Below are 16,934 nucleotides of genomic sequence, written 5' to 3'. Positions count from 1 at the left end.
AGTTTTGGTATTTGCGAGCTCTTTTAGTTGTGGAGTAGGTTTTCACTAAATTGGAATTGAAAAAACGTGTAACTCACAGCATTTATATTAAATTAAGGCATTTGGCATTAACCAAAATTAATTAAACAGAGTTCATGCAAATATTTTAGTTTCATTAATGTTTCCATACATGCAATATTTTTTAGTATAATCAAATTTATTTTAATGTTTTGTACAGAACTGTACTGTCAATTCTTTAGAATTAGAAATCCTTATAACTAGAAAGAAATTATTTTACAAAATAATTTTACCTTAGTAAAGGCTGCTTTTTTTGACAAATGCTACAGAGGTGTTACTCATTCAATAAAATAGTATAAAAGTATAAACAAATCTGTCTGAGGCAGAAAGGCTGTCATGCTAATCCATTCTTAGAGAATCAACAAATGGGAGGAATAAGGCCTCTAGTAAAACCTGACACTGGGAAAAAAACCATACACCTCAGCTTTAGAAAACCAGTCTTACAGGCTGTGTTAGCCAAGTATGTAACCATTTTAGGAAGGCAGAGGTTAACTGACATGGAGCTAGAAATAGAGTTGTGCATGCTGTCCATTTTGCGCTGTGGTTGTCATTGTGATTAACTTAACAATATTTCGCCTCACCATTTTAATAGAGAAAAAAATTTGGACCATTATTTTTTTAATAAAGCAAGACTTCAAACATTGGTTTTTCAGAAAAACAATTGTTGCCTTTATAATTTCTGCAACTGTTGGACTGAAACAGTGAATGGAAGGTGTAACAGAAGTCACTCAAACAGGGCATTAGCTTCATGGTTAAATAATAAAAAAGGAAAAATACAAGTATATAGAAAGTTGCTTCATTGGCATAAAACAGAATTACAAAATATGATACAAACAATAATATAAACATATCAAACATAATCAATAAGTTTTTATTCACATGAAATCGTACAAGGTAAAATTCCAGTGAAATGTAATCCCATCAGCTCCTTCAACTTGTGGACTAGACCTTAGACTGGACTTGTCTGCGAGGGATCTTTAATGATTCTCATAGCCTTAGCACAATATATGTATGCATCACAATGTATCAATGTAAAAAGAAGAATTTACAATGTATTAATGTAAAAATTATAATTTACAAAAGGATTGACTAAAACCAATTTAAAAAAAACACCTGTTATATTCCCTATTGTGATATCAATAACAAAGTCATAGACCGTTATACATTCAAACTTTTAGTACACTGTACCTCACAGTTTGAGAGAAGACTACTGAACAAAAGAAATGCAATGTTGCAAATTGCTCACAGCACAGTGAGTATTATGGCAAGCCGCTAAACTTCCACAGTCTGACACATGCAGTATATAAAAATATATCCTAAAATAAACTTTGTCAAACTAACCACAATGGACACCTCGGTTTACAGCAGTGCTATTACTCTAATCATATAGCCTTCATTAACATTGAGTATGCCTTATTTACATCAGCTTCCTTAATCAGGCAGAGTGTCTGGCTAGCCAGTTTTGAGACCCCATTTATACCTCCTGGTGTTAAAGAAACAGTCACCCATTTTACAAAATGTGCTTGATTGTAATCTTACTCAAACTCAGATCAAAAGATCATTTCATTTCTTGTATGATTAATTATTAATTCTTTCCTAGCAGCTGACAGCAAACACAAGCATCAAATGAGGTGTATTAAAAATGTCTCTTCTGATGGACCTAGTTTAGCAGTTTCCCTCTGCTTCCAGTCTTCATTGCTAAGCTAGGCTAAACACATACCAGATTGGACGCATAGTGATGAAACTGATATTCATCTTGCTATCTCCAGGTAAAACAACAAAACAAAGCATATTTCCCAAAATGTTCCTTTAAAATGTGATTTGCATCAGGGTTTGTTTGTGTATATAATGAACACATTTAGATTACACCTGATCCATTCCAGCTCTCAACAATGTCTTACTCTGTATAAAAACATTTCTACTGATTTCCACTGATGATTTGTTTACCTGTGAAAATTATATTCTGTGTCATGATGACATTACTAACAGCAGTGATGGCAGGTCCACCTGTTTTAATCCTTCGTCTTACTTACACCACTTTGCACCGGCTCTGTAATGCCTACTTAACCTGCACTTTATGTAGCCTTTTGTATTCTGTATTCCTGTATTGTATTGAATGTGAAACCGTATAGTTTTCCTGTACGCTTATGCTTTTCTTGGCCAGATCGCCGTTGCGATACCCGGTTAAATAAAAGGTTAAATAAAAAATAAATAAAAATAAATGTGATAATGGTATATATACAATCAGCAATTTTTTTCTTAAACTGTTGCAGACTTCATATGAATTCCAGGTGAGTTATGAAAGTGTTTCACTGCAGTGGTTTAGTTACTATCGTTCCAGTTCAAATTACACTTTGTTGTACTCCTGAATCTTCTGTTTGATATGAGAGAGCTTGTTCTTTAGGTACTCACACCTCTCCCTTTTTTCCAAATACGTTGGGTCCTGGCAAGAAAAACAGAAATAAATTAAAATCTTTTGCTTTCTTTCCTAATGATTACATTACATTTTATTTAACTGACACTTTTATCCAAAGCAACTTTCAATAACTGCATTAAACCACGAAGGTACAAACTCTGACAGCAAGAATCAAGAACAAGTACATTAGCTTCAAATAAGCCAAACTACAACATGTAAGTGCAAAAAGTGCAAATAGTTATTGTTTTTTTGTAGCCATCATCTTCTTAGCTAAGGCGCAGTCAGAAGAGATGTGTTTTTAGCCTGTGGCGGAAGATGTGTAGACTTTCAGCTGTCCTGATGTCAATGGGGAGCATTTAGGAGCCAGGACAGCAAACAGTCAGGATGGAATTCTTATATATCAGAGACAGTCCATGATAGTCAAGAGAATATCAATGAATTTTACTGGTGGGTTACTGCATGGGGAATAGAGTAACACATACAACCCCTCATAATTCAGTAAGTGTTTACTTTTTTAGTAAACCAGACAAGCAACAACAAACCAGAACATTTGGGGTAATGCTGGTGACATATTTAAGTCACACGTCAAATATAAAATGTACGGTTTGTACTAATTAAAAAAAGGGACATTCCAATGATAACCCATAAAATTGGGGGAATTGAGAGACGGATAAGAAAAAGTACATTTCAAAATGGAATCAGCTGCAATTTTTTGAGGCCCCAAAACCCTGGATCCTCCAAATTACATAGTTCAACTTGATAGCATCTCTAACCCCCATGCTTTCTTTAGGCTCTACAGCCCATAATATCACCAGGCTTATTATTTCAGACTTTACAAAGCCATTGACAACTGTAACTGCTTTCACAGGCTAAGTACTATTCTTCATTACAAGTAAACAGATCCTGATATGTAGAAAACCTGCAGATTATCACATTATCTCAACTGTGTTCAATTCTACTTCCCCTTCTCATAATGCACAACAGGAATAAACAACCAAATGCAGGCTGATGACAACATTGCTACATTTTTAAAGTGTGATTCACTGGTTATGAAAACATCATTGAGATCCCTTTCTTAATTTTAACACTAAAGTACTGTAACCTGGTTTTGCTTGATGCCACTGAGAGATAATCTAATAACAAGCTCCGACATTTTTATATATATATATATATATATATATATATATATATACACACATACATACATATATACATACACACACACACTGTGTGTGTGTGTATATATATATATATATATATATATATATATATATATATATATATATATATATATATATATATATATATATATATATATATATATGAAAATGTCCAGCTATACCTTGGGATAATTAGACAAATGTGAAATGGTGGAGAAAGCCGTTACTGGCCATCTCATGTCAGTATTAATACCAGTTCTACCTTTTCAAAAAATGAAATCCCTTTGCTTCTTGTGCCTTGCCAGCTCCATGCCGTCCAGCAAGATTTCCCGACAAATCCTGACTGTTGTGTGTGCCCACACTTTACATAGTATTTAGTATTTTTTGTTTTGGATATTTTTCTACTGCCATTTATACCATGTATGAGTGTAGCAGCTCACACAGTATACAAAATAAAAATACTTTACAATCAAATAATAATGAATTATGTGTATTTAAACCCCGCTTCCAAAAAAAGAAAAAGTAAAACTAAGCCTAAATAAAAGTTGGTTAAAGTGTCTCTGCTAAAGAAAAAAGAGAGAGAGCTTTTGACCAAAAAAGCCACAATAATTGATTTTGCCAAATTTTTTTTAAAAATTGAGGTTAGTGCATGCAACGGGAGGTTTTCCAAATGAATATAATGTTTGTTTGGGGTGTGAAAAACAATTAGAAAGCAATTAAAAAAATCTGAAAAGTGTTTTTTTTAGACGGCTCCTAACTTCAGCATGCCATTCAACTGTCAAGTTGATAGAGATAGCTTGGACTCTCTGGCACAGAAACAGCCACTCAGTGAGTGACAGTGGATGGATCATGAATTACATTTAAAAATGTATACTTACAGCTTTCTTCCTCTGATATTCCATTAATATGCTACTGATCCGCTCCTTCTCCTAAGACAAAATGAAAATGTTACTGGCCATAGTTACACAGTGTGTATTCAAGTGTGTTCCTCTGTGTGTGTGTGTGTGTGTGTGTGTGTGTGTGTGTGTGTGTGTGTGTGTGTGTGTGTGTGTGTGTTGTACCATTTGACTGGAAGGCCGGGACGGAAGGTTCTGCATTATCTCGTCCATCTCTTCAAACTTCTTGGCCATTGCCTGAACCTCAGCGTGCAGCTCCTTGTATTCAGCGTACTGGTCATTAAACACAGCCTTGTACTGGTCCCTCTCCTCTTCTGAGCTGATGCTGGGGTATTTTCTGTGGAAACGGGACAGGACAACACATTTGTGTCTCAGTTTCCTAGCAGCAGTTCTTAAAGATGACAATATCAATTGGAAAAAAAAAAAACATCTTAGTAAAAAGTGCTTCTATATTCTATTAGTGTCCACTGCTAACTATAGTAGCTGCGTGCTAACGCCAGGGAAACCTGTAATGTTGGCTGCAAATGTTGCTCATTTCTCCCTAATTTCTGGCCAAATTACTGCTGAAACATGTCCAATTGGGTATGATTTTGTTCAAAAGCCTTTAGCCGCGATTTTTAACGTTACCCTACTGCTAACTATTAAGGGTTATGGGCATGCTAACGCCAGATAGCTGTAATCTTGGCGGTCAACGTTGGTCATTTCTTTCCAATTTTGGGTCACATTACTTCTGGGATATGTCTGGTTGTGAAGTATCTGGTTTAGAAGCCTTTATTGGTGGTTTTTCAGGGGACAAAGTCCTGCTATACTATACTATATATACATTGCAGTCATTCTCCAGCTCCAACAAGTGAAACAACAGGGAAGGATGCGGAGCAGAGATTCCAGGAGTCTCTGAGATGTGGAAACACTATGGCCAATCAGAGCAGACTGGGCATTTTTGGGAGGGGGGCTTAAAGAGACAGGCGCGCCAACAGAGCGTCTCAGAAAGAGGGAGAATACAGGAGCAGCAGCCATGGGCAGTATGATAAAGATAACGTGTTTTATTTAACATTAAAGCATGTAAACATGTTTTAGTACAAACACAAGATGCAAATTTGAACCTGAAAAAGCTATAAAATAGTTCAACTTTAACTTAATCTCGGCCACAAATTCCAACCAAGCAGTGCTCAGACATCGTTACAAATTAGTCGGCAAGTATGAAAGAGAGACTGAATGAGTTACGCAGAAGCAACCACAGTAGAAGCAACCACAAGAAGCAACCACAATAACTGTCACTAGCGTCCATGCTGTATGTACTGTTTACTAACCCTGTTTTCCGGCACAATGTTGAACGTGGGATTAATGTTACCGGCTAGGTTAACCTTCAGCAGCTGTGTGCTATTGTGTAACAAGCCCAAGTTAGCTTTAGCCCGTTTGTAAAAATTGGATGGCTTGTCTGGCATATTAGCTCTCTTTGTAACTAGGGCTCATGATATGAGGAAAATATCTAAATGCGATTATTTTGACTGATATTTTGATATGATTTACAATATTGGAAGGAATGATAATTTTTGGATCATTATTCTCATTTTCATTGAAAAATATATCCATCCATCCATCCATCTTCGTCCGCTTATCCGGTGTCGGGTCGCGGGGGGAGCAGCTCCAGCAGGGGACCCCAAACTTCCCTTTCCCGAGCAACATTAACCAGCTCCGACTGGGGGATCCCGAGGCATTCCCAGGCCAGGTTGGAGATATAATCCCTCCACCTAGTCCTGGGTCTTCCCCGAGGCCTCCTCCCAGCTGGACGTGCCTGGAACACCTCCCTAGGGAGGCGCCCAGGGGGCATCCTTACCAGATGCCCGAACCACCTCAACTGGCTCCTTTCGACGCAAAGGAGCAGCGCCTCTACTCCGAGCTCCTCACGGATGACTGAGCTTCTCACCCTATCTCTAAGGGAGACGCCAGCCACCCTCCTGAGGAAACCCATTTCGGCCGCTTGTACCCTGGATCTCGTTCTTTCGGTCATGACCCAGCCTTCATGACCATAGGTGAGGGTAGGAACGAAAACTGACCGGTAGATCGAGAGCTTTGCCTTCTGGCTCAGCTCTCTTTTCGTCACAACGGTGCGATAGATTGAATGCAATACCACACCCGCTGCGCAGATTCTCCGACCAATCTCCCGCTCCATTGTCCCCTCACTCGCGAACAAAACCCCAAGGTACTTGAACTCCTTCACTTGGGGTAAGGACTCATTCCCTACCTGGAGAAGGCATTCCATCGGTTTCCTGCTGAGAACCATGGCTTCAGATTTAGAGGTGCTGATCCTCATCCCAACCGCTTCACACTCGGTTGCGAACCGATCCAGTGAGTGCTGAAGGTCGCAGGCCGATGATGCCATCAGGACCACATCATCTGCAAAGAGCAGCGATGAGATCCCCAGCCCACCAAACTGCAACCCCTCCCCACCCCGACTACGCCTCGATATCCTGTCCATAAATATTACAAACAGGATTGGTGACAAAGCGCAGCCCTGGCGGAGGCCAACCCTCACCTGAAACGAGTCCGACTTACTACCGAGAACCCGGACACAGCTCTCACTTTGGTCATACAGAGATTGGATGGCCCTGAGTAGAGACCCCTCACCCCATACTCCCCGCAGCACCTCCCACAGTATCTCCCGGGGACCCGGTCATACGCCTTCTCCAAATCCACAAAACACATGTAGACCGGTTGGGCATACTCCCAGGCTCCCTCCAGGATCCTTGCGAGAGTGAAGAGCTGGTCCATTGTTCCACGACCAGGACGGAATCCGCATTGTTCCTCCTCAACCCGAGGTTCGACTATCGGCCGAACCCTCCTTTCCAGCACCTTGGAGTAGACTTTACCAGGGAGGCTGAGAAGTGTGATACCCCTATAATTGGCACACACCCTCTGGTCCCCCTTTTTAAAAAGGGGAACCACCGCCCCAGTCTGCCACTCCTTTGGCACCGTCCCAGACTTCCACGCAATGTTGAAGAGGCGTGTCAACCAGGACAGCCCCTCCACACCCAGAGCCTTGAGCATTTCTGGACGGATCTCATCAATCCCCGGGGCTTTGCCACTGTGTAGTTGTTTGACTACATCAGTGACTTCCGCCTGGGAAATCGACGACAATCCCCCGTTATCCTCCAGCTCTGCCTCTAACATAGAGGGCGTATTAGTCGGATTCAGGAGTTCCTCAAAGTGCTCCTTCCACCGCCCTATTACCTCCTCAGTTGAGGTCAACAGTGTCCCATCCTTACTGTACACAGCTTGGATGGTTCCCCCTCCCCCCCTCCTGAGGTGGCGAACAGTTTTCCAGAAGCACTTTGGTGCCGACCGAAAGTCCTTCTCCATGTCTTCTCCAAACTTCTCCCACACCCGCTGCTTTGCCTCATTCACGGCAGAGGCTGCAGCCCTTCGGCCCTTCGGTACCCCTGCAACTGCCTCCGAGTCCTCTGGGATAACATATCCCGGAAAGACTCCTTCTTCAGTCGGACGGCTTCCCTGACCACCGGTGTCCACCACGGTGTTCTTGGGTTACCGCCCCTTGAAGCACCTAAGACCCTAAGACCACAGCTTCTCGCCGCAGCTTCAGCAATGGAAACTTTGAACATTGTCCACTCGTGTTCAATGCCCCCAGCCTCCACAGGGATGCACGAAAAGCTCCGCCGGAGGTGTGAGTTGAAAGTCTGTCGGACAGGGGCCTCCTCCAGACGTTCCCAATTTACCCGCACTACACGTTTGGGCTTACCAGTTCTGTCCAGAGTCTTCCCCCACCCCCTGACCCAACTCACCACCAGATGGTGATCGGTTGACAGCTCTGCCCCTCTCTTCACCCGAGTGTCCAAAACATACGGCCTCAGATCAGATGAAACGATTATGAAATCGATCATTGACCTTCGGCCTAGGGTGCTCTGGTACCAGGTACACTTATGAGCATCCCTATGTTCGAACATGGTGTTCGTTATAGACAATCCATGACTAGCACAGAAGTCCAACAACAAACAACCACTCTGGTTTAGATCAGGGAGGCCGTTCCTCCCAATCACGCCTCTCCAGGTGTCTCCATCATTGCCCACGTGTGCGTTGAAGTCCCCCAGCAGAACAATGGAGTCCGCCACTGGAGCCCCATGCAGGACTCCAGTCAAGGTCTCCAAGAAGGCCGAATACTCCGAACTCCTGTTTGGTGCATATGCACAAACAACAGTCAGAGTTTTCCCCCCCACAACCCGCAGGCGTATGGAGGCGACCCTCTCGTCCACCGGGGTAAACTCCAACACAGCGGCGCTCAGCCGGGGGCTTGTGAGTATCCCCACACCCGCCCGGCGCCTCACACCCTGGGCAACTCCGGAGAAGAAAAGAGTCCAACCCCTATCCAGGAGTATGGTTCCAGAACCAAGACTGTGCGTAGAGGCAAGCCCCACCAGATCTAACCGGTAGCGCTCCACCTCCCGCACCAGTTCCGGCTCCTTCCCCCACAGAGAGGTGACGTTCCACGTCCCCAGAGCCAGCGTCTGCCACCCGGGTCTGGTCCGTCGAGGCCCCTGACCTTCACTGCCACCCATGTGGCATCGCACCTGACCCTAACGGTTCCTCCCACAGGTGGTGGGCCCATGGGCTGGAGAGATGGGAGCCACGTAGCTTGTTCGGGCTGTGCCCGGCCGGGCTCCGTGGCAAACCCGGCCACCAGGCGCTCGCCGACGAGCCCGCCGTCTGGGCCTGGCTCCAGACGGGGGCCCCGGGCTTCCTCCGGGCAGGGTCACTCCATCTCTGCCTTGCTTATTCATTGGGGTTTTTGAACCATTCTTTGTCTGGCCCCTCACCTGAGACCACTTTGCCTTGGGAGACCCTACCAGGAGCACAAAGCTCCAGACAACACAGCCCTCAGGTTCACAGAGACACACAAACCTCTCCACCACGATAAGGTGATGGTTCACGGTATAAAAGTTTAAAAAACATTTTTGTTTATAGTGTGATTTTTGTGAGGATCTGTACCAAACAAAGATTTTTTCTTTAGTCTGTAGGATAGGAATTGTAGGCTGGAATTTCTCTGCAGCACCACAATACTTAATTCAGAATGGTTTGATACATATTTTGCCATTAACAAAAAAATAAATCAATAAAATTGCGATTAATTGTGCAGCCCTATTTGTAAAAATTGTGGGCTATCGTCCGACATATTAGCTCTCCATTGTAAGCAATTGGGAGCTTAACCATATGTCTGGGAGATGAATGTTGGCGTGTATTATTCTGGTTTTTGTTAAGTCAGGCGTTGTAGTGTTTTGTAGCCATAGCATCGTGGTTCGGCACTGGTGTAGCCTACTGTTAAGGTTTTGTTTGAAATGATGAGTCGGCTTGTGTTCAGCTAGCTTTGATGTTAAACTTTGGCGGGTATGTGATGGGTTTTGCTGATTAGCTCGTGGGCATTAAAAGTAATGTGTAGCATCCAAGGTTTGGAAGGAAATATGGAAATTGATTGGGTATTTGGAGTTCTAGGTCTCAGAGGAGGCTAGACGCCAGAACTCATTTTGATTATTTTGAGTAACTGCAATTCAGAATATGCAGCTGCAGAACATAAGCATTAGCAAAAAGAACGTGATCATGAAAGGAAGGAGCTTGTTAACCACCAGTTAGGTTAACCTTTAGCAGCTGTGTGCCTTTGTGTAACGAGCCCAGGCTAGCTTTAGCCTGTTTAGCGGTTAATCACTAAGCTATCCCCCCAAATTTCAGAAAATAACCTCCGTACTGTATTCACTGTCGTCAAACTGGTCTTATAACATATATGACATCTTAATGACAAATCCAAATAGTTTTTACTTTACTTGAAGTCAAGGAAAATGTTCATGACATAATTATAATGGTCTCATTGCAGGCAATGTGAAAACCAACCACTTATGACAGTTTACGGTTTACTACACAAAGCTAAATGGTTTCTTTAAGTTCTTTAAAATTAGGCCTGCTATGACATATTTATGACGGTTTATGTTGTTTAGGTTAATGTCAGGTTGTCATGACAAAAATATCTCAAACAATGCCAATGAACAATGGTGAACAGTTCTAAAGACTTGACAGTGTCATGTCAGTCTTATGCACACCCCTTTAAATTAAGTGTTACCAAACCATCATTACACTTTATAGTAAAGTTTGTTGACTTAGTCAACTGGGAGAATACTATGGGGTCCTACAACAAAATCAGGGACTGTATCTTCCATCAAGAATGCTTTTGAGAACCTTTCTACCAGAAAGGTTCATTTGTTCATTCATTCGTCAAATTTTTGGAAAATGTAAAAATAAGGTAATACTCACGCCACATAGTCGGCTATAACGACAGGCTTAGGGATGTGTCCAGCCGGTATGTGACCTCTGAGGATCTCTGGCTCAAGTGCCATCAGAGGAGCAGCTGCATAGTTGTTAGGAGCGTCCATGATGTCTGGCTGGATAGTGGGGAGAGGAGTCTGCTCAGAGGCCCTGGAGTCTGGACCCAGCTACAGTTAATAAACAGAGTCATATGTTCAGGTTATCTACACTGTGTGAAATTCCGTGTCTGCTAGAACATTGCCTGTTTTAGAAGGCATTACATACATATGCATATGAAATGTCTGTATCGTCACTGCGCTGCATTTTATGAATGGGTCACATCTATTGCCAGCATCCAGGCGCTGTCTCGATGTCTCTTACTCATAGAACTGAGGTTAAAGTTACTTTCAGTATCTACGGTTCTTTAGTGTTTTTCACCATGTTTTTCACAAATATAGGCTACAGCTGTGCAAATAATAGGGGTGTGACAAGACACTCAGCTCACGAGACGATACACAATATTGGGTTTATGAGAACGAGACAAGATTTTAACACTATTTTAAAGAAAACTTCAATGACAAAATATGACTGGACATGACTTTAATTGAAAGTTACAAAATGAAAAACAAGCACTGTGAAAGGTTTTGCCACAAACTTAAATGGCTTCTCTCCTGTATAACTAAGCTTTTCAGTCCTAATAACTCTGGTGTGAGCTTGTAACTTCTAATTGAAGCTGTGTGTGACCTTCTAACTGAACTACTTTAGTTTCCTAAAATAAAAAATGAAAACAACAAAATAACAAAAATGTAGTCTAATCTTTTGAAGGGTCCAATATTTAATGCTGACAGTTGGGTTTAAAATGGTTACTGCAGTCCAAATTCAATATACTGGAGACAGTCGTCTCCCCTAACCCCTCCTTCCCAACTTCGAATGTAGTATTTCAACTTAGCAAATTTCCTTAATATCTGATGAAATATTGTCGACAGAAAGACAAGCTAGAGGGAGAGAGCGGCGGTACAATCTAACGCAAACACCTCGTAATGCATAGTGTAAGCTACATTTAAAAACATCACAACATCCCCACACTACATACTACAAATAATGTTGCCAAGGCGTGGTATACGGACATCAATATGAGATTTTGGATCAGTGACAATAAGTACTTAATTTAAATATCTTTATAAAACAGACCCGCCGTGAACTGCATAATAACATAAAATGAAGCAGTGTTTCAACACTTAGTGATACAAATAATGTAGGGAAACTGTCAGGTTTTCTACTACGTATTTATGTGCATGCGCATATCGGATCATGCAGGCAGCACAGATTGCGTACCGACAGCGCTCCATGTTGCAGGAGAGCCTGTGAGCGAGTGGGGGCTGGGTTGCCCGGAGAGTGTAAGAAGAAAGATGCAAACACAGGCAAAGCTTTAAAGAAGAAAATAATAAAACAACATCATTTTATATCGATATTGTCTAATGCCAATTCTCATTTAAAAATGTATACCTTGAAAAGTCAATACACGGCCCATCCCTAATTTCACTAAAATTCTATTGTATATGATTTCAGAAATAAATTGATTGATTGATTAATTGGCATTTAAAAAAGGAATCCTCGATACTTACTATAGACAGAGGGACTGATGATCCAATTGTTTTCATCTAGAGTCATGGGAAGAAGAGATGGAGAGGGATTCATTAGATGTTCAGTGTTCAAAGTGTTATTAGGTGTTCCCCCTAATGAGGCTGCTTAAAGACAGTAATTTCTTTAGATGAATACATTTCAGCTAATGTCACTGATACTGCTCTGCATGTTTAGTGGAGTAATGTCTGTTGTGATTCAGGCCTACATAAAAATTGACTTGAGTAGCAAGATAGTATTCCCAGAGAATGGCACCTTACTTCTTGCAGATGAGACAGGAAACAGTTAGACCTAGATTGAACGGTCTGTGCTCCAAGTCAAGCTTTCTTTTAGGTTTAGAAAAAGACATTTTAGTGTTATGGTGTTGGTCAAACTAAATGTTGGCACCAGTCCATGTTTATACTGCTATATTACATTTTCTCTAGAAATCACAAATCATTACATTTATCATAAAATTGGACTATGGGGGGAAACTAAAACATATGCATATAAAAAAAATGTGGTCCTCTCTGCTGCAACTAAATATTGGATTTAAACATTGTTTTGCCCGCGTAAAAAAATTATAATTCTGGGCAAACAGTAAACATCTCTGAAAAACTGATAATCCAATTAAAAAGCAACACCCTCTGTGTGTGCGTGTCAGACCTCATGTTCCAGCATCTCCTTCCTCATCCTGGCTGCTTCATGCCTCCACAGCTTCAGACACACTCCTGCACTAATGAAGTAGAGCACTGTGGTGATGAAGAGGAAGACAATGGCTGCTGTCTGGCCGGCCTCGGTCCGACAAAACGCCCCATTTATTCCGTTATTGAAGACCGGAATGTAGCATAGCCCCCCCTCGAGTGGTGTCCCTCACATATACTATCCCTGCTGCTAAATAAAGCAACGCTAAGACCAGGTTGATGGAACACTCTGTAAGTGGCCACCAAGAAGAGTCTAAAAGGATGGCTCTGTAGTATATGGTCATCCCAACAACGACTAGAATAACAGTCACTATCCACGCAAGACCAGCCACCACCAGGACAAAAGGTGTCATGGGGCCTGTGTAGTAACTGCCCCCAGATCCATATACACCTGCACCTCCACCAAGCCCCCCAAACAGCTGCGGCTGGGAGTATCCATACATATTGAACCACTCATTGTCCTTATGAACATAAGCACAGACGCATGCGAACACAGCAGCTCCCAACAGCAGCTGCACACAGCCCAGGATCCTCAGAAGGCCAGCCCAAGACTTCAAGTAGGCATAACGCTGGTGGTATTCTTCCACCCGCTCATGGTAGGTCAGGGCTGAGAGATTGGTGGGCACTGCAGATACTGATTCGAAGGCTTCATCCAGCAGCAGCCGGTTTCGCTCCTTCTGAGAGGTGTAGCTGCCCCCAGAGCCGCCATAAGGGTCCCGATAGGACCCTAGAAGGGACGGAGATGGAGGTGCGGAGTGGGGGGGTGAGCAGGGGACTCCTGCTGTGGTGTGGTGGTTGCCGCTCTTACTGGATGAGGGGGCAGAGGAGTAAGGAGCAGATAGAGGTGGTGCAGGAGGGTGTATGGCCCAACCTTTACTGCCACGGTTACCGCTGTTGCCACGGAAGAAGTTCTTGACAGAGTCGGGAATGAAGCGGTGGACCGGTTCAATGTCCATGACATCACTCTTGGCCTCCATTGGCTCACTATCGTTGGGGGGATAAAAGGATTCAGGGCCAACAGCTGGCTGTTTAGGTAGAGGGGGAGGGGGAAGGGGGTCAAGGCTTACGGCCGGCACTGTTCCATGCAAGGACTCCGGGGGCGAAGGAAAGTCCTGCCATAAGGAGCCCACAGGGACCTGGTCATAGTGTGGGATCTCCCGCACCCGGTCGAACCTGGTGACAGAACCAACTCCTCCTGAAGACATTGGGCCTGGACTCTGTGCTCGCTACAAAGAGAAACACAGCTGATTAAACCCATCCACTGTCAACAGATGTACCTACAGTGGCTTTAAATGATAATTCCAGATTATTAAAACTTGGGTTTTATTTTCATAGTTTGACATCATTTCTATTAGTTATAAAAACATTGTACTTCCCACTATCATTGCTGATATCTCAGCAGCAATTTTTCTGTCTTTTGACAGTTTGGCTTTTTGTTTCCATTGCCAATTATCTTTTATTTCATCCATTTGTTATAAAAAACTATTACATTTTGGTTCATTCACATCATCACTTCTACTTCAAATTTTAAACACAACATTAAAACTAGGGCTGTGCTCGATTGTAGAAATTCTTAGTCGACTAACACATTAATTGATTTAATCGACAGATCTGTAAATCGGAGTTTCTCCGCAAAGAGTCATGCAAAAGCACCACTTTAATTATTGTGTTTACCAGAGAGTTGCTCGTACGTTTCTTTGAAATAAGTCATTCAGCATGAAAAAAAAATCATAAAACATGACTAATCGACTAAAGAAATCTAAGTTGACTAAGACCAAAACGACCGATTAATCAACTAATCGACTAAGAGGGAGCAGCCCTAATTAAAACCTGGATAAAAATATCATAAACATATCAATGGTCATATAATGTTTATTTATTTGTTATATATGTTGTATACTGTATATACAAACTGCAAGTCTTAGGCACATTTGACCCATACAGCACCCACTGCAGGTTTCAATCATTATGTATGTACACAGTCTATTTCAACTAGCCTGCGCGCTAGCTACCTAGCTATGCTGCTCATCAACTCCTCCATCATTACATGATGGACTATCGTAACTTTCACCATTGCTCATTTTATGAAGGCCGCTGAAGAAAACGTGTCTTTGTTTATGTTATATAATGTGGTGCTGTATTGTATTTCATTATTCAATTCTGTCTGCCATCAGACATGATTCAGGGAAAAAGCAATATATATTGTGTAGAATCCAGGACCGGCAGAGCAGAGGGATGTGCCAGGGAGCAGAGTAAAAGTATTTAAATGAAAGCTAGTTTGGCCATGGAGATGGGAGAAATGGTTAACTTGACCTCAGTTGTTGGTTGCATTGGTGGTCAGTGTAACGTTAACGTCAGTCCACTAGTGCGCCACGTATTGCACAAATCCACAATATCCACCTCTCTAGGTTTTCGTTCTGAGATGTGATTTTGTAGAAACACAACCCAGGCTCGTCTCTCTTCAGTTTGTGCATCCAATTGAACAACTATCTGATATTTTGGCTACACTGTGGTAAAAGTTGAGCTGACTCGTCACAGACGCAGCTTCATTTTTGCCCTCCAGGTGGGCGTTCTCATGCTGTGATATCACGTGAAAACTATGAATTGCTGTTGCTGCAAAGTAATCCTAAAATATTCTACAGTGTAGCCTACCATGGGCGTGTAGACAAAGGTTTGACTCTGCAGGTGAAAAAATGAATTATCGCCTCAGAAAACTGTCATGTATTCAATTGTACATTTCTAAGTTATGATGCAACATTGAGGATGATTATGAATTGTTAATTAACTTAAATTTGTAAATGTCAAAAATGCTGTAAGGCCACATAAATGAAATTCTATTTTTCTCCATTTTATCAAAAATATAATTACATTTTGGGTGAAATGAACCATGTCTCTGGCTAGCCTAGTTGCAGACTTCTGAATACATGTTTATGTTACCTGATCACATGACTGAAACAACGATAATTAAATTGGAGTTACATATATGGAAGCCGAAGTCTTCTGAGAAATCACTGTAAGGCTTAGAGGTAGACATTCGTTTACATTCACAAGCCAGAAACAAATCTAGGAAGTCGCCTATAATCAGACAAAATCCTATTAAATCCCTGGGACTAAATATTCTGCGTTGTTTTAGGCCTATGTGTTAAATTGAGCCCCTATAGCACCGTTTAGTATGTCCATTTAATGTTGACCAGTAGGTTTTGTTTACTGTTCAATCAACTTTACAAACATCTAGCCTAAATGTAAAAAGCCTGGTAAAATGTTAGCATTCATTAAAGTAGGCTACTTTTAACACTGGTATACAGGCGTCCCTGCATGTAACGTTTAAGCAACTTCCATTGTAAACCGGTAACAAATTGATAAAATAAGTAGCCTAAAAACATTGAGAAACACAACAAAGGCAACCTATGTTCTTAGTCTCTTTTACACGTTAAAAATACATATTCCTGTCATTAAAAGCGAAAATGACACAACATAATTCGATATACACTGGCTTACCTGCTGACAATGCTCCGTCTATTTTTTTCTCAGTGAAACAGGTAGCAACAACCTGTCTGATTGATCCGAGATCCTCGCCGCGGTGAAACTCACCTGGCAAGTCTGACCAGCCTCATGATGCGTTCATTGTCTCCTCTAACACCCGATTTCCCAGTTTCCGATTGTTGAAACAAGATTGGTTGTTACTTTATAGCTATCTGGAACGAGTAGGATTATTAACGACTATCGACCCTCTTAATACATCCATGCTATCGACTCAACCTGTAAGGAATCGAAAGGA

The 16,934-nt window shown here is 41.9% G+C and overlaps 1 protein-coding gene across 1 annotated transcript; it reads right to left on the bottom strand.

Moving 5' to 3' along the window:
* Nucleotides 1-702: 702 nt before the first annotated feature.
* Nucleotides 703-16,934, bottom strand: LOC114555674 (MARVEL domain-containing protein 2). The gene is given in 8 exon segments (XM_075447425.1): nt 703-2,500; nt 4,512-4,562; nt 4,695-4,866; nt 10,842-11,020; nt 12,458-12,493; nt 13,119-13,316; nt 13,318-14,382; nt 16,655-16,934. Coding segments are annotated over 7 exon segments (1,776 nt in total). The 5' UTR covers nt 14,362-14,382; nt 16,655-16,934; the 3' UTR covers nt 703-2,404.

Source organism: Perca flavescens, chromosome 5 (assembly GCF_004354835.1).
Source record: "Perca flavescens isolate YP-PL-M2 chromosome 5, PFLA_1.0, whole genome shotgun sequence".
NCBI classification, from domain to species: domain Eukaryota; kingdom Metazoa; phylum Chordata; class Actinopteri; order Perciformes; family Percidae; genus Perca; species Perca flavescens.
Note: the sequence above shows the minus strand (reverse complement) of the source record. Positions and strands in the feature narration are given on the sequence as shown.